This window comes from Eucalyptus grandis, chromosome 7 (assembly GCF_016545825.1).
Source record: "Eucalyptus grandis isolate ANBG69807.140 chromosome 7, ASM1654582v1, whole genome shotgun sequence".
NCBI classification, from domain to species: Eukaryota; Viridiplantae; Streptophyta; class Magnoliopsida; order Myrtales; family Myrtaceae; genus Eucalyptus; species Eucalyptus grandis.
Window position 1 is genome coordinate 45,375,590 of NC_052618.1, and position 18,552 is coordinate 45,394,141.

The 18,552-nt window shown below is 39.5% G+C and overlaps 1 protein-coding gene across 1 annotated transcript; it reads right to left on the reverse strand.

Annotated features, from left to right (window-relative positions):
- Positions 1–13,882: 13,882 nt before the first annotated feature.
- Positions 13,883–17,400, reverse strand: LOC104455633 (keratin, type II cytoskeletal 68 kDa, component IB). The gene is made up of 2 exons (XM_039317854.1): positions 17,251–17,400; positions 13,883–14,560 (listed from the first exon to the last, which is right to left on the reverse strand). Exons 1-2 carry the CDS (start codon positions 17,398–17,400, stop codon positions 14,171–14,173), a joined length of 540 nt encoding a protein of 179 aa, XP_039173788.1. The 3' UTR covers positions 13,883–14,170.
- Positions 17,401–18,552: the final 1,152 nt, after the last annotated feature.

Genomic DNA, 18,552 nt, shown 5'->3' on the forward strand with positions numbered 1-18,552 from the left:
TGGGACCGAGCTCGGGAAAGTCGCCACGTCAGCTATTTGGCCGGATTTTCGCCGGAGTGGCACTTAAGTGTCCCATTTTACTCCGATGATGGCACTTAAGTGTACCATTTTAAAGTTATGGCGATTCTTAAGTGTCCCTTACGCCAAGTGCTATGGCGACCTGCGTCCCCACACTCATTGATTTCTCTATTTATTTATCGCAACTTCTACGCCCACAAATGACTCCTTGCTCTCATCCATCGATTGGATCGAGTGTAAATGGGTCAAGTCTTTAAAAGAATTATCAATCAAGACATTTGGGAGCTAAAGGCGAATGGACGTCGACTTTTACGGTAATAAGATTTTCTCACTCCTTATGGAACTCGGAGGTAATAATTTCGAATTTAGATATGCGCATATTGGCGGACCAAGGAGGCTCATGGTAGCCTCCGCCCACCCCTCCTAGGACGAAATATTTTCTATATATGTTATTTAAATGAAAAATTTGTGTCTTGCCTCGAATTCTCGATTTGCCATTGTATGGACAAAGTATGGGTGATCATTCAAAGTGAGTCCATTTACACCCTAGAATAGAGAACCGCCCACAAAGGGTCAGTTCCACAAATTGAGAATCGGGAACCACCCACTAGTTCCTAGACCCACCTAGGAACCGAAACACTGATCCGCTGTAATTCTCCAATGAGTCGATGGAACTGGCATGTGATCACCACCACAACCCAGATTTTCAAAGAGTGGGGCTAATCACTTTCATTAGTAACTAAGATTTTCAGGATGGCAACAAGGAAACAGGGCACCGGCATGATCACCTCTTCATCTTATTTGTGTAGAATAGATTGCTCATCTGAGAGAGAGAGAGAGAGAGAGAGAGAGAGAGAGAGAGAGAGAGAGAGAGAGAGGCCAATGGAATTTAAACATAAATATATATAGGTCCAGTCTAGGTGAGTGGGTCCATCCTTAGAATTGAAAATTGGACCGATATTCACTGGTTCTAATTTATTACGGTTCCCATTCGATTTGGTTCTTTTACCCACCCCTCGCACGAAAGTATGTGTAAACTATACTTCTGCGACATGGGTATACATGATTCTAGTATTGCACGATACGTCTTATGCCCAACTTATCCTTTTACGCATGCTCAGATAAATGGATAAGTTAGTCGACGGCCACCTCTAGCTCACTCCGTTCGATCCATCGTCGTCGGTCATGACAGAGAGTGAAGACGAAGATGTGTTTTGAAGGAAAAATTTGTAATTCTATATCGTTGTATCATCCTTGTACGTGTATACATATATAGTACAAAAAGAGAATCAATGAAAGAGTAAACACGATTACAATTTCCTTCTTTATCTCCGTCTATCTTTGACTAAATCAATTAGAATTGGACTCTATAATAAAATCGTAACCTTCTCCAACATTTCCCCTCAAACTAGCAAATTATTTAAGTCAAAGATGCCTAGCTTGCTTAGCAGATAAGTATGTTGTCTTTGGCACAAAGGTTTAGTGAAAAAATCCACAAGTTGCTCCATTGTTCCAATTCCTCGAATTGTTACGATTTCTTCTTGAATTTTTTTCTTGAATGAAGTGACAATCAACTTCTATATGTTTTTTCCTTTCATGAAAGATATGATTTGCTGTTAATTTAAGTGCAGCATCATTATCATAGAATAACTCACTTGCCCTATCAATTTCTACTCCAAGATCTGAGAGTAGGCCTCGTATCCAAATTATTTGCAGTCCATTTTTACCATAGCCTGATATTTTGATTTGGCCGATGATAAAGAGACAATTGATTGCTTTTTAGTTTTCCATGAAATCAGGGACCTCCCTAAATTGATGTAGAAGCCTGTAACAGATCTTCTAGTCATTGGACAAGTTGCATAATCAGTATCACAATAAGCCTTCATTTTCATGTCGCAATCTCAAGACATCAATATTCCAAGTCCTAGGCAACCTTTCAAGTATTTTATAACTTTTAGTACTACATTCATGTGAGACTACTTCGGATTATGTATAAATTGACCGAGTATCTGCACCACATAACATATATTAGGTTTGGTCATAGTGAGATAGATCAATTTTATAACGAGCCACTGATAACTCGATGGATCTTGAAGTAGCAGGTCTTCATTAGATGATGAGGTAGCCTTGTCATATTCAAATGTCGTAAACTTGACATTCCTATTCAATAGAGATGACAGCTGGCTTGTATCCTGGTAACCCTATTTTTGATATAATCTCTAAGACGATTTTTTGCTGACTAAGACATATCCCTTTATCAGATCTAGCTATCTCAATACCAAGGAAATATTTGGGACCCCCAAGTCTTTGATATGGAAAATAAGATGCAAATACTCTTAAAACTTTCTAATGGCAAAGTCATCATTTATTATTATAAGTATATCATCAACATATATCAGCGAATAAATGGATGAGGTGCCTTTAGTCCATGTGAACAATGCACAATCATGTTTAGAATGCTGAAATCCTTCACTTATGAATGCATTAGTAAACTTCGCATACCACTGCCAAGAAGCTTTTTCCAGTCTATACTGGGACTTACGTAGACGACATACCCAAGACTCTCCCTGTCTGCGAAGTTCCTGTGGAAGTTTCATGTAGATTTCTTCATCGAGATCACCATGAAGGAAGCATTATGAACATCCACCTGATGTAATTCCTAGTTACGAAATTTAGCAATAGATAGGAAAGAACATACGGTTACCCCTCGGGCAACAGGGGAAAAAGTTTCATGATAATCAAAACCTTCTCATTGAGTGAATCCTTTGGCAACCAACCAAGCCTTGTAACGTTCGATAGAGCCATCTGCCTTATATTTGATTTTATATACCCATTTGCAGCCAATTGATTTTCTATGTGAAGGCGATGGGACTACATCCCAAGTATGATTATCCACAAATGCATTCAACTTAGACTCCATAGCCTACTACCATCTTGGATCACGTGCTGCTTCTTCATAGGAGGAAGATTCATGTTCCTTGGATATGTGACTAATGCAGCACATATGTTCTTGGGATAGTCGATTAAAAGACAGCATGTTCCTTGGGAATACAGAGTAGAGCATATGTAGTCCTTGGTCCACATGGATGGATGGTATGATGCCCTAATCGTCATGGTGGCTAACAACTTGCTATTCAGATGACGTTGATGAAGAAGAAGATACATCAGTATGTCGCTCTTATCTTCTTCGTGATATGACACTAGCGACTCGATTGTTGAATTCGAGTATTCTAGAGTTGCTGGTATGTTTTTTCATTGAAATGAATAGGTATTGAGAATTCATAGACAAATCTTCTTTTAACAAGAACCGATGATGATTTGGTGCTACTGTAATCATTTGAGTGTTTATGTCGATTCTTGGAATGAAAATTTATTCTCATGAAAAACAACATCCTAGCTAACAAGAAATCAACCAGTGGATAGTTCCATAACCCTGTATCCTTTCTGTAAAAGAGGATATCCCATGAAGACACATTTTAGAGCATGAGGATCCATCTTGTTCGGAAGTCCGATGGTTGTGGCATAGCACCAAAAACTGTTAGGTGTTCTATTTTCGATGGCTTCCTAAAGAGCATTTCAAATGGAGATCGCCCTTCAAGAATTCTAGTTGGCATGCGATTAATCAAATAAACCACTGTGACCACACAATCTCCCCAAAAGGATTCTAGAATGGATACTTGGTATTTCAGGCTCGAGCTACTTCGAAAATATTACAATGTTTATGCTCCACAACTCCATTTCCAACAAGTATCTATAGTGTGATGTAGCCTTTTACAATAATCGTAATATTTACCTTTAAACTAGGGCTACATCTAGTAGAGAATTTGAGCAGGATCTCACGCCATCTTGTTGATGGGAATATGAACCATACTCCATCAATATTATCACGTCTTTTTATACCAATCAAATATTGGTATGTATTTACATGAATCAAACAATAGAGCTCGTGTACGCTAGAACTATATATGTACCCTTTATACTAAGAACATTGGACACATGAGCATCTTGGACAGCCACAAAATTTCCATCATCAATTGTCAACCATCACACATATACAACCAAAGCCATTATGAGTATTCACAATACAAAAGTGGAAAGGAAATCAAAATAGAGAGAAATCATAGCAAAATTGAATAAACAAATAACAATTTGGACACCCAATTCTATTGAGGAAAATCTGCCATTGCAACAACAATCATGCACTGGACCACAAAAGGCCACTCTCGGACTTCCACTCCTAGACATCGAGCAACTCAAGCCACTAACCTTAACGAGCGAAGCATCCAAGTACAACACACAAGCTAGACTAACAATACCTCACAAAAATCAGAGCAACATAATTGACAGCCGCTAACCCAGCAAGACTTGCATTGATCTTCATCCCCTTTATCAACATTTCCCACGTCAATAAAGGCCATCGAACGACAACACCATAATATAAAAATTCTTAAAAATACTGACAAAGCGACACCCAGTAAAAAAGGTCAAAAAGTCGAAAATAAGGACAAACGACAATTGCCTATGCGGCCAAAATGTGACAATTTCTTCTAGAGTGATGATCGGAACCCAGATTTCTACGATGTCATGTAAATTACGCTCATTCCACACAAATCCAATTCCTAGAAAATGCCTCGAAAGCACGCATGCACTCCCACGCACCATCCATCCGACGGAACCTCACCTTCACGCTCTGGCACGAGAGGAGCTGCAGCGGGCCGACGATGACGAAGAACATCTTCATGACGTCCTTGTAGCAACTTGAAAATCTTGGAGGAGAGCCAGACCTTGGGCTGCATATTGAAGCAGTTGAAGCCGGTGGGGCGCGCAAGCTCCAAGAGCAAGATGGGGAGTGGGGCGAGGGACAAGATGAGGATGTGGAAGAAAATGCTGTGGCTGTAGAGGAAGTAGTTGGACTTGGTGGCGAAGTACTCGAACCAAAGGGGGCTGGGGCTATGTGTGAGAGAAGATGAGTGCAAGATAAGAGAGAGTAACTAGGGAAAATGCTTGTGGTAGCCTTTGCTCAGGGTAAGCGGTCCCAGGTTTCATCCAAGTTCCACCTAGAACCTAAATCTGCCCATCGAAAACAAGTTCCCTAATTTTTGGAAATTGGAACTTACCCTACATATCCAAGAACTTGGAATCTACCATGTCACATGTTTTAGGGTCTACCCAAGTTACATGTATAGTTTTAATTGAGCGGTTGCGGTGAATCATCACCTATAATGATCACTATTCACTACAATTCACTTATCTAGATATTCTGTATGTGTCAGGCTACGAGAGTGACAAAACAGGTTGTGAATGGGACAGGAAAAAAAACCAAAATGACCTTCCTGCTCTGAAAAATCAACAAGAGACTCAAAATTCATGCAAAAAAGGGCGTTTGATAACAACGTGATAAAGTTTTACGTTTCAAAGTTTTGTAGATGAATTTTTCTATTTGGTAATTTATGTGAGGTGCAAGTGTGTGATGTATATCTTCTTGCTTGGAAGAAAGGATGGAAACTGCTTGGCCAGTCCCACTCGCGGGGTCAACAGTCTTGTCTTATCTTACAATATCTCGTAAAGAACTCACTCGAAATAATCACTGCAAAAAATTTCGCATAAGCACCACGTCCTCAATGGTCATAAGAATTACGTCTGTCCCATAGTCATTCACGCTTCCATCTGGAGGGCAACTAGCTTTTGTTTTTTCGTCCTTCTTCACCCTTCGTTTTACCGGGTGCCTGCACATCAATCCCGAAAGCGAAGCAGATATCCGAAATTGTTGGAGCTATGTCTCGGTACTGCTGCTGATGTTCTGTTGTCTCGGTACTGCTGCTGATGTTCTGTTGTTTTTTATATTATTCAGTTAAGTTTATTTGTTAGGCGGTTGGTTTGTTAGCTATTTTCTAGGAAGTGGAACAAGTTCTGTTTTGCACGTTTGTGTGCGGTTCTATTTTGCACATTTGTGTGCGGTTCCAAAAGATGTTCTTATTTAGCTTGTACTTGACAGTCTTTTTTAGTATGAATGAAGTTCAATGTTCTGTTTCATTCCTTCTCTCTCTGTGTAACTAGAAGTTTGTGAGTATTAGTTGAATATATCAACAATAACAGTGGTATAAGAGCCTCTGTGGGATCTTAAGGGACTGTGAAGTGAGGGTAAGTGAGTGAAGATTGCTTCCAATCTGCAAAGAAAAAGTTGATGGAGGCAGGATTGAGTGGATTCTCTACTATGGCTACTCTAGTCTTTACTGGGGAATATTATCAAGTCGGGGCTGTTAAGATGACAGCATTCTTGGAGGGTCATGATCTATGGGAGGCTGTGGAGATTGATTATGAGGTTCCTCCACTTCTAAACAATCCGACCTTGAATCATATAAATTACCATAAAGAGAGAATCACAAGGAAGGCCAAGGCAAAGTCTTGCCCGTATGCTGCTGTCTCACCCCCTATCTTCACAAGGATCATGAGATGTGATTCTACAAAGGCAATATGAGGTTTCTTGAAGGATGAATACGAGGGAGATGAGAAGATAAGGACCATGAAGGTGCTGAATCTCTTGAGGGAGTTTGAGAGACAACATATGAAGGATTTAGGGTCAGTGAAGGTATATTCTGATAGGTTGATTGAGATAGCTGAAAAAATCAGAGTCTTAGGGACTAACTTGAAGGATGAAAGGTTGGTTTAGAAGATTTTGGTGTCTCTTTCAAAGAAGTTTGAAGCCACCATAGCTTCTCTGGAAAATACAAGAGACTTAGCTGACATAAAGCTTGCAGAATTGTTAAATGCCCTACAAGCACATGAGCATAGAAGACTAATGAGAAGAGAAGAGCCTGTAGAGGGTGCACTGCAAGCTAAAGTGAAGTCCAATGATGAGGCAAATGGAAGAAATGGAATTAGTCCAAAGGAAATGCAAGTGACTTCAAGTTTGTAGCAAAAGAAGGAAGTTCTAGTGAGTCTAGCAAATGGAAGAAGAACAAGAAGTCTTGTCAACACTGTGATGGAACTAATCATCAGTCCTTTAGATGATGGAGGAAGCCTGATGCTAAGTGCAGAAGATGTCACAAGGTTGGTCACATGGAAGCGATCTGCAAAGAGAATCACCACCAGCAAGCAGGAGAAGCACATATAGCAGTGAATGAGACTGAGGAAGAACATTTGTTTGTAGCTTCCTATTTTGGCTCTTCTGTTGAGCATGATGCATGGCTGGTGGATAGTGGCTGTACCAATCATATGACTAGCAATTTGAAGCTGTTTAGGAGTCTAGGCAAGTTAGTCAGGTCCAGAGTCAGAATTGCCAATGGACAGTAAATCGAAGTATAAGGAAAGGGTACAGTAGCTATTGAAGGAAATCATAAGGTGAAGCTAATCATTGATGTTCTCTTTGTGCCAAAAGTTGACCAGAATCTGTTGAGTGTTGGTCAATTAGTTGAGAAGGGCTATAAGGTGAAGTTTGAAGGAAAGGAATGCCTTATTGATAAAGCAGATAGCAAAGAAGTGTTAAGAATGCCAATGAGGGACAAGAGCTTCATGTTCAAGCCACAAGAGATGCAACAAATGGCTTTAAAGTACAAAGAAGAAAATGCAGAGTTATGGCATAAAAGGCTTGGGCATGTTCATAGGAAGAACATGTTGTTTATGCAGAGAAATAGCTTGGCAAATGACTTGCCAAGTTTGGAGGAGGAATTTCCACAGTACAGAACTTGTCTTCTTGGCAAGCAAGCCAGATTTCCTTTCAAATGAGGAGGTTGAAGAGCACATGAGAAGCTGTCCACACAGACTTATGCGGACCTATGTCCGAGTCATCTCTCAATGGTAGCGAGTATTTCATTACTTTCATAGATGACATGACTAGGATGAGCTGGATTTATTTTCTGCAAGCCAAGTCTGAAGTTGCTGATGTGTTTGTGAAGTTCAAAGCCTTAGTTGAGAATTAGACTGGGAAGAAAATTAAAATGCTCAGGTCTGACAATGGTTTTGAGTATACTGCTCACAAGTTTAAGTTAAACTGTGAGCAAACAAACATTGTGCAGCAGTTCATTGCTCCCTATTCACCTCAACAAAATGGGGTCAGTGAGAGAAAAAAAAACAGAAGCATTGTGGAGATGGCCAGATGTATGATGTAGGAGAAGATGTTGCCTAAGAAGTTATGGGTTGATGCAACTAATACTGCAGTGTTCCTGTTGAACATATTGCCCACAAAGGCCTTAGAGAGGTCAACACCTTTTGAAGTCTGGTATGGTATTAGACCTTTTGTGAAAAATTTGAAGGTTTTTGAGTGTTTGTGTTATACTCATGTTCCTTAGGTCAAGAGGGACAAGCTAGATCAAAGAGTTGAGCTTGGAGTCTTCATTGGGTACATTCTCCAATCAAAGGCTTACAGGATTTTTCACCCTATGACAGGGAATGTGACAGTGAGTAGAGATGTTGTTTTTCTAGAGGAAGATGAGTGGAATTGGATGGAAGAAAAGAATGTAAGACAACAGCAATCTGCAAAACAACAACCCGCAACAATTGTAGAGGTAGACAAAGTTATGGATGGATTGGAAGATAGTATGGATGATATGCCAGTAAGAGGCACAAGGTCACTTGCTGAAATCTATGAAAGAAGCAATGTGGCAATGCTTGAATCATCTAACTTTGTGGAAGTTAAGGAGGATTAGAGGTGGATTGAAGCAATGCATGAGGAGTTTATAATGATTCAAAAAAACCACACATGGGAGCTTATTGACAGACCATCTGATAAGAATGTGACTGGGGTTAAGTGGATGTTCAGAACAAAACTTAATCCTGATGGTTTTGTCAATAAACACAAAGCCGGACTGGTTGTGAAAGGCTATGCTCAAATATATGGAGTAGACTATTTTGAAACATGTGCTCCTGTTGCAAGGCTTGATACAATCAGGCTACTATTAACTATTGCGGCAGAGAATGGGTGGCATGTATTTCAGTTAGATGTCAAGTCTACATTTCTGAATGGAGAGCTCGAGGAGGAGATTTTTGTTGAACAACCTAAAGACCTTAGTATCAAAGGGCAAGAAGAGAGGGTATACATATTGAGGAAAGCTCTATATGGATTGAAGCAGGCTCCAAGAGCTTGGTATGGGAAGATAGACCAATATTTGCAGGATTTTGGCGTTGTAAGAAGCTTAAGTGAGTTCACTCTTTATGTCAAGAGGGTGAATCACAATATTGTAATTTTGTCACTCTATGTAGATGATTTATTGGTGACAAGGAATGATGTGGAACTAATAGAGAGGGTGAAGTAAGGCCTGTTTGCAGATTTTGAGATGTCAGACTTGGGAAAGATGGCTTATTTCTAGGGTTTGGAAGTCAAACAAACTTCACATGAGATCTTCATCTGCCAAAAAAAAGACATGAAGGAAATTCTGAAGAAGTTTCATATGGAAGATTGTAGAAGTGTAAGGACTCCTATGGCTGTTAGGAGAAGCTACAGAAGAATGATGGAACTGATGTAGTAGATGCTTATATGTATAGAAGTTTGATTGGATGTCTCATGTATCTTACAGCAACCAGACCATATATTCTATTTGCAGTGAGTGTTTTATCCAGGTTCATGAGTAGTCCTAGTCAGTTACATTTGGTTGCTGCAAAAAAGGTCTTGAGATACCTCAAAGGAACATTGTTCCTTGGTGAGAAGTTTAGGAAAGGTCAAAAGTTTAAGTTACAGGGCTTTTCTGATAGTAATTGGGCTGGCTTAGTGGATGACATGAAAAGTACATCTGGGTACTGCTTTACTCTTGATTCTGCTTGTTTCTCCTAGTGTTCCAAAAAGCAGGAGATTGTAGCTCAGTCCACTGCATATGCTAAGTTTATAGAAACTACTACGGTTGCAAATTAAGCTTTGTGGCTGAAGAAGATAATGAAGGATCTGTGGTTAAATTCTAGTGATTGCATTAAAGATAAAGTGGATAATCAGGCTGCATTAGCAATATCACAGTATCTAGTTTTCCATGGCAAAACCAAGCATTTTAAAGTCAAATTCTTCTTTCTACATGAAATGCAACAAAGTTGTGAAGTTAAGTTGGTCTATTGCATATCTGAAGATCAGCTTGCAGACATGTTCACAAAGCCACTTTAGGCTGGAAGATTTGAGCTGTTAAGTGAGAAAATAGGAGTTTGCAGCAAGAATCGATCTAAGGAGGAGTTTGTTGAGCCGTGTCTTAATATTGCTGCTAATGTTTTGTGGTTTTTATTATTATTATTATTATTATTATTATTATTATTATTATTATTATTATTATTATTATTATTATTATTATTATTATTATTATTATTATTATTATTATTATTATTATTATTATTATTATTATTATTATTATTATTATTATTATTATTATTATTATTATTATTATTATTATTATTATTATTATTATTATTATTATTCAGTCAAGTTTATTTGTTAGGCGGTTAGTTTGTTAGCTATTTTCTAGGAAGTGGAACAAGTTTTGTTTTGCACGTTTGTGTGCGGTTCTGTTTTGCACGTTTGTGTGCGGTTTCAAAAGATGTTCTTATTTAGCTTGTACTTAACAATTTTTTTTTAGTATGAATGAAGTTCATCATTCCTTCTCTCTCTGTGTAACTTGAAGTTCATGAGAATTAGCTGTTATATCGGCTATAATAGCATCTCTCTCTCTCTCTCTCTCTCTCTCTCTCTCTCTCTCTCTCTCTCCCCCCAAAAGCTCCCTCTCGAATTCCCTCACTTTCACCCCCTTTCATCGAGCTCTAGAAGGTCCTATTTGTAGGCTGGAGGGTCCGATCGATGGGGGGTTTTGACCGCCGGTCCTTCGCAATGCCGACTGGCCCCCGGTGTGGCCGAACCGGCATCCCATCCTGTCTTCTTCGCGGTCGCCTACTCGGCATTGTAGGCATCCACCAAGACATCCCCTTCCATTCCGTTTCTCGCCGGATCTCATGCTGCTTCGTTCAGTGGCATTGATGGTGCTTGCGAGACGTTCCCCCCGTTGCCGACCTATCCTCCTCTCTCTATCGGAGGTCGTCCCCCGTGTGTGGTGTGCAGCGTGAGGAAGGAAGAAGGAAGAAGAAGGAGAGGGCCTGGCCGCGAAGTCAGTGAGCTAGGGATGAGATGGGCCTTGGGCCTACGCAGAAATGAGAAAAGGGGCTGGGGTCAAGCCCAGCCCCCAAAGCCAACGTTTTCTTCTTTTAAAAAAAAATAGTAATAATAGTTTTTTTAGAAAAAATTCTATCTATCCGAAATGCAGTAAAATAAGGAAAAATAAAATTTAATTGATACAAATAATATTAATGCATATGCGATGTGAAAATCCTTTTTGTTAGGACCGAATTGGTACCTAATTTTCCATACAAATTAATCCTAAATATTTAATTAAAATTTAGGTGTCAACAATCAAGTCCTAAAATGTTCTCATCATTTCTCTTCAATTGCTCTCTTCATTGAGCAACTGATCAAGGAACATGATGCTAGATTGCCCCGATTGCAACGTCAATCCAATTATGTATCTAAAACCTCTATAGTTTGGTGTCGTAAATTTATACATGCGATTTGGTAAAATTTATGCCCTTTCTTTCTTCGAGAAGGGAAGATGACAAAATTAATACCGACGGAATCGAATGTGTTGCTATATATTTTTAAAAGCTAAAGTCGAAGAAGTATGGTGCACATAATATTTTTTGATATGAAAACCGTCTTCCCTTACGTGAAGGGCGATAAGATGATGAAAGCAACGTGCACAGATTTGGTATGCATTGCCGTTACCAAGCTTATAATCAATTCATGTCAAACTATATCTATATAATTCGACCACTAAAAGTGGGAAGATTTGTGAATGGAGTTAAAGAACACATTTGATGCCAACGATGAAAATGGTCACTCCCAATGCAATCATTATCATTCACCGCCATGCTCCTGCAGTACAGATGCTGTAGAATGGGCAAATATCAGAAAACCGAAAACAAGATAAAAATGGGTTCATGTCAGCTGAGTCAGCTCATTCTCTTTGAGACAGAATCACCATTCTTACAACTTGGAAATTGCAACTTGCTCAGAAATCAATTGCATCCATAGGGACCATGCCACTGGGAGAATTTCTTTTCGTAATATATGACCAACATGTTGGTTTTTCAGAATGATGATGCGGCTTTTAGCCTTTAAGAAGAGCCGAGTGCTTATTACAATCCTTCTCCTCCTCTCCCAGTTGAACAAGGCCCTTACTGCAGCTCTCGACCGAGCAGAGTACCAAAAGACCCCCTCAGGTAAATAACATAAATCTAGTAATTGGCATTAATAAGAAGAAAACACATGGATTATGTAAATCCCCAAAAATGACCGACAAAGAGGCGATGCCATCAAAGGCAAATCGGAAAACTAACAATCGATGCCAAAGCCTAAAAGTGACCACTCTCATAAGAGGGTGGTCAAACAGTATTTTTCAAAATAACTTTCTCATGTAATCTGTGATGGGCTCAACAAAAGGTAAATTGAATGAAAAATAAACAATCAATGCCAAAACCACTGGTAACTTTTTATGCTTCAGCAACAATGATTAAACTTGCACTCTATCCTGTGACCAAGACCAAGAAAGCCTTTGAGACTCAAGCTCAGTTCCTTCACAATTACAAGCCTCAGGATATTTCAGGACAACACACTATTGGCAGCGGAGCTGCAGAGGAATAAGTTCCCTCTCCGTAAATTTGCTACTGTTTAAGCAACGGAACATATCTTAGTTACTGAAGAAACGCCGTCAAAAGTCAAAATCAAAAGTCACAATACAGGGAAACTGGTTGAAAAGAAGCAGCCTATAATATTCCTATCAATCCTCTCTAAGTTAAATGACCAAAAGGGCAAATTGATTCAGCTTTCAGAGACATCGAATGGATTACTTCTGCTTGCTTTATGGAAGCACTCAAAACATAGGAAGAGAGAGATACAAACAACAAAGACACACTCTTCAGAATTGAGACAAAAAGAGAATCACACTGCACATTCAACAAAAAAGGGCATGACCAGAAGCTTGACAATCATTCCCTTTATTGAATTTATTGTTGAAAATGTTCATAGCGTAGCATCCTGTTCTTGTCATTTACCAATCCTCCCTTCCTCCCTCTTTACAAGGTGGCTCCGGTGCAAGTATAAAAGTCAGATTTGCCAATGAAGTATGAAGGCACGATCTAGATAGCACTTGCAACAAATTGAAGCATCACCATAACCATAAAGAACTAAAACAACGAAAACAGGTGAGGAAAAAGGAACCCTACTGCTCTGTGGGCCAAACCAACCTGTGATTGAAGAGTACTAACATACCAAGACTCTAATGAGTTGTGAACAAATCTCATGTTCAGGGATGAAGACTAATCTTGCTTCAAGTTAGGGCACCTAAATCTCCAAAAAGTCAGCTGTCTTATGGGAAATAACAAGGAAGATCATTTTGTTCACGATTGGCAACAAATAATTTTCCAATTGCAGTATACAGATCCTCTGAGCTTTTCTTGAACAAAACCATCAGCTTTGACATGCACGCTTTTGACAAGGCTTAATAAAGCTTCATCCATTTTACCTCAATCCTCTCCACATTGATCTAGACAGCTTCGGACTACACCAACAGCTAAGAGATTCAATGCTCTTTTCATTTTTTGTGGGAGAGATCCGTTTTCCCTCGTGCACTTTACCTTCTATTTAAGAGAGAAAGCAAATAATGAGACACATAAGGAGACCCTGAAAGGGAGATCGGTCTGGTTTAGAGTGGTTAGGGAGTCCATTGACAACAACATTGCCATTGAGGGATCGACGGCTGACCGCAACAGTCCCTCAAGGTCCAAAGCATTAAAAAAGACATTGCTTTCAAGACACGATATTAAATAACATTCATACAGAGTGCACAGGTTGAAAAAACCAGAGCGAAATATGAAGAGACTAGATTAAGAATCCCAGTTGCATCAAGCAATTTCTTGAAAGGAACACATGAAACCCTTGATCAGTCAATTCACCGACGAAGAACACTTCATCGAAACATTTACATTTTTTCTGGCCAGTTACAAGGTATATAAGCTTATATCCATAAATACCTTATGTACATTGAATCGTGAAATTCTAATATTCACATTGCCCCGACGGCACAGACAACCCAATATCATCCACCGATCGAACCTTAACAAATATAGCATTACCAAGTTAACACATTGTCGTCAATCTAATGGGAACCTTCTCCCTCGCGGCATCACCAACTCCCTCCACCGCTAAACTCCTCAGCATTTTCTTGAAGGCGAAATGCACGCAATTCGACAGCGCAATCCAACACATGACCTCATATACAAAGTCGAGCGCGAAGCCGGAACCGGGACCGAACCGCGACGACGTATTGTCCTCCAAATTCGGCCCTCCGAAATTCCATCCGCCGCCGCCGCCGCCGCCGCCGCCGCCGCTAGGGCCGAAACCCCCGCCAAACAGATCGCCGCCGTAAAATCTGCAGTCCCCAACGTCGCCCCCTTCGTCGGGGCAATCTCCCGACATCGACCTCCGCTTCGACCGCCGTTCCTCCGGACGAGGCGGCGAGGCAGGGTCCTGCAGGCCGAGGATTTCAGCGAGCTAGGGGTGAGATGGGCCCTGGGCCCGCGCGGAAACGAGAAAAGGGGCTGGAGTCAGGCCCAGCCCCCAAAGCCAACGTTTTCTTCCTTTTAAAAAAATAAAATTAATTAGTAATAATAAACTTTTTTAATTTTTTTTATCTATCCAAAATGCAGTAAAATAAGGAAAAATAAAATTTAATTGATACAAATAATATTAATGCATATGTGATGTAAAAATCCTTTTTGTTAAGGCTGAATTGGTACATTATTTTCCATATAATTCAATCCTAAATATTTAATCAAAATTTAAATGTCACCAGTCAAGTCCTAAGATGTTCTCATCCTTTCTCTTCATCAAGCAGCCGATCAAGGAACATGACGCCAGATTGCTTCGATCGTAACATCAATCCAATTATGTATCTAAACCCTCTATAGTTATGTGTTGTAAATTTATATGTGTGATTCGGTAAAATCTACTCCCTTTCTTTCGTTGAGAAGGGAAGATGAAAAAATTAATACCGACACAATTAAATGTGTTGATTTTAAAAATTTAAAGTCGAAGAAGTATGGTGCACATAATATTTTTTGATATGAAAACCATCTTCCCTCACGTGAAGGGCAATAAGATGATGAAAGCAACGTGCACAGATTTGGTATGCATTGTCAAAACCAAGCTTATAATCAATTCATGTCAGACTATTTCTATATAATTCGACAGCTAAAAGTGGGAGATTTGTGAATGGAGTTAAAGAACATGTTTGATGCCAACGATGAAAATGGTCAACTCAAGGAAAATGGATATTGGATCCAGACTATTTTTATTTCTTATTTGCAAGTAAATAAGGGATAATGATACAAATGATTCTTGAAATTTTGCCCAATATGCAATTTGATTGCTGAATTTTTTATTTGTTTAATGTGATCCCTAAACTTTTTATTTGTTTAATGTAATCCTTGAATTTTTGGTACATGTTTAATATAGTTCTTAGCAATATACAAATGTCCTTATTGTTCTTCCATTATTCAAGATCAAAGACAACATTGAATATTTTCATATAATTTATGGATCAAATTAAGTATGTACAAGTTCAAGGATCTTATTGAATAAATTTAAAGTTCAGAGACTACATTGCATATTAGGTTACAGTTTAGAGATCAAATTAAACAAATTAAAATTCAGGGATTATTTGTATCATTTTTCCCATAATCAACATCAACATCAACAAATCAATCTAATGATAACTCAATCAGCTTGGTATTGTCATGGCCGGCATCCTGACCGGCCACCCAAAAAGAAGAAAAAAAAAGGGAAGAAAAGGACTTCATGGTATTCACTTGGTGTAAGTAGGCAATAGTTGTAGGAAAGGCAGTATTCTTGCGTTAGGGTTTTAATGAAATTTGCTCAATTGTCCTCCCTGAGCTCAGGTTATCTTAGTTCCCATTTTTATAGTGGCCAAAAGAGAGAGTTCACATTACGTTAGAATTTTATCATTGGAGTACACATTTTGACTGACTTTATTAATGTCATACCCCTATTAACAAAATATTCGTTCTTCTAACATAAAATACACGTCCGCATACGTTATTTTTTCACTTATTGTCTACATTTCACTATTTACATATATACCGAATGATATGATTGTGTCCTTCTACTTTATCATTAACATAGTACGAAATAATTAATTGGAAGCAATGAAGCCATGTCTACCGCGATGGATCTCCACTCGAGTGAGGGACAAGGGGAGAAACGAGATCATTTGCATTTATATTTTAGATATGATCACATGTTGAGTTCTTTGAAGAGCGATCGAGACTGTTCCATGGCTCCATCCTCGAGCAGAAAGAGCACAAATGGGGCTCTAGATGGAGTAATGAAACTAGGCCAATCTAACAGCGAGAAAATGTAAATTGCAAGAAATTGATACGCTCCGAATTGAAGTTATATTGAATATAACGTAAAAGGACGATACAAGGATAAGGTTGCAATAATCATTCTTGTTAAGCTTTCTGCCAATTCAGATGACCAAAAGAAAGTGACAGTGTAAGCTCCGGTAAAAGTTGATGTGGTCATTCTTGTCACGCTATCTAACAATTTAGATGTTGTATTTGTTGAAATTTACTACATTAGAACTGATTTCGCAAAGTATTGTTGACACCTAAATTTTGGCGACCCGTTTATTCATTTATCACAATAAAAATTAGGAGTTAATTTTAATCTCTAAAAAAAAAATATTAGTTAATTAATTAATTACATAGCATATAGATTTAGGTGTATTTGTAATTTTCTGCATTTATTGGACCGGTGGCAGATGGGTTTGAATTAGTGGTTCTGAGCTTTAAATTGATAAGCCGGACTAAGCCCACGAAACGAGCAAATTAGCTCAAGCCCGTTTTTTATTTTATAATTAAAAACTTTCGTGAAAAATAGGAATTTGAAACTTTTGCAAGATATGATGAATTTTTTGGATGAGGCAGATGTGAAAGCAAATATTGCTTTTCGAAAAAGAATCTTTGTAGATATGAATTTGGAAAAATTAAAACTCTAATCCTCGCCCTATAAATAAGTTATTTACGTAGGGTTTTAGAGGGGGCCACACATATTGAATACACGGCAACATTGAGAGACGAGATCTGCTCTATCACCGCCTCCCAAGATCCATTAACTCATCATTGTTTCTGTCATACTTCCACTTCCACGTTGCTCCTGCAATTACCGGTGCCCAACAATTTCTGGCCTCCTGTTCCAGCCTTCAGTTCTTCATCCACCAACGCACAGCCGTGCTCCGCCAGCATCACTCCAAACTTGACGACGAAGCTGCTGTCCAGACGTGTCATGAGCCCGATGCTCAGCAATTCCAGGCGAGTTCTTAGTCCAGCGAGCAATCCTCAGCAAAGTTCAATCACCGACGCAGTGAGATCAAAATTTCGTGGCTGTCTGTTGCTGCTTCGAATTCGCCATTGGTAACTCATCGCTAGCCGCCGTGAAAAGTTTCAGTCCATTGCCATCTGCAAGTCCCTGCACCGCGAGCTTTAAGCTGCTCCTCGCCACACGCGCGAAGAGGTTAGTGAAAACCAGGGAATTCTCAGCTGAACAAACCAAGAATTCTTGCACATACACGAACGGAATCTCGAACAAGGCAAAAGCATTTGGGGAACATACGCTACAGGACGTGGAGGTGGGGGGTCTCTTCTCTTCGGTTTTCGGGGTCGGCAAATTATAATTTTTAGAGCACATGAGGAATACACGTGAGAAAAATAGAGAGGGAGTTCGGCCATTAGAGGAGTTATTTGCGTTACAATTCTCGTGGCTGGTCTGGGTCGACTTCATCGGAAGATTCGCGATTGGCGCATAATAGACGATCCAGAGAGGAAAAGAGAGCAACCAAAAGCATAGAAAAAAGAGAAGCCTTTGAAGCGGTGCTCTTTGTCTGGAGTGGTCCAAGGCGAGAGAGACAGAGGAAGCTTTTGCAAAAAAGACAAGAAAGGGGAAGCCGATCCTTCATCAATATCACATATTTGCATTCCACTGATATTCTTTTCTTAATTCTTTTTTTTTTTCAGGTTCTGCCCACATCCTCGTCATTGTAGAAAACGCCTCGGAGAGACCCCACATTTGAGTATTAACAATCCCGAGAGGCTTCACAGAGAGTGATCAGGGAACAAATATCAAATCTCGTTGATTCAAATTTATTGCCAAGTTTCCAGTGATGTTGCCGTTGTGGTCTTTCGCCATATTGTCGCACCAAGAGAGTGCCCCCAAGCCCCGCCATCCTTGCCATGGCGTGCGCCGACCCGAGACCCATCTGCTGTGCCAAGCCTCATCCACAAGCTATTCCCGGTCATCTGTCAAGCCGATTCCGTCGAGCTCAAATGTGGCAATAATTCTTGCAATATTAGGTAATTATTTTATCCAAATTTGATTTCGGTATTTTATTGCCTAATATGTGTCTATTAATATTAAGTGTTCATATCCATGGGCGATAGACA

Bases quoted from the DNA above. Each gene is read 5' to 3' on its own strand.
- LOC104455633 (XM_039317854.1), bottom strand. From the start codon at position 17,400: ATGACACGTCTGGACAGCAGCTTCGTCGTCAAGTTTGGAGTGATGCTG. The intron at 14,561-17,250 runs GTATGACAGAAA...CTCGGCCTGCAG, and splicing joins GGAGCAACGTGGAAGTGGAA to GACCCTGCCTCGCCGCCTCG.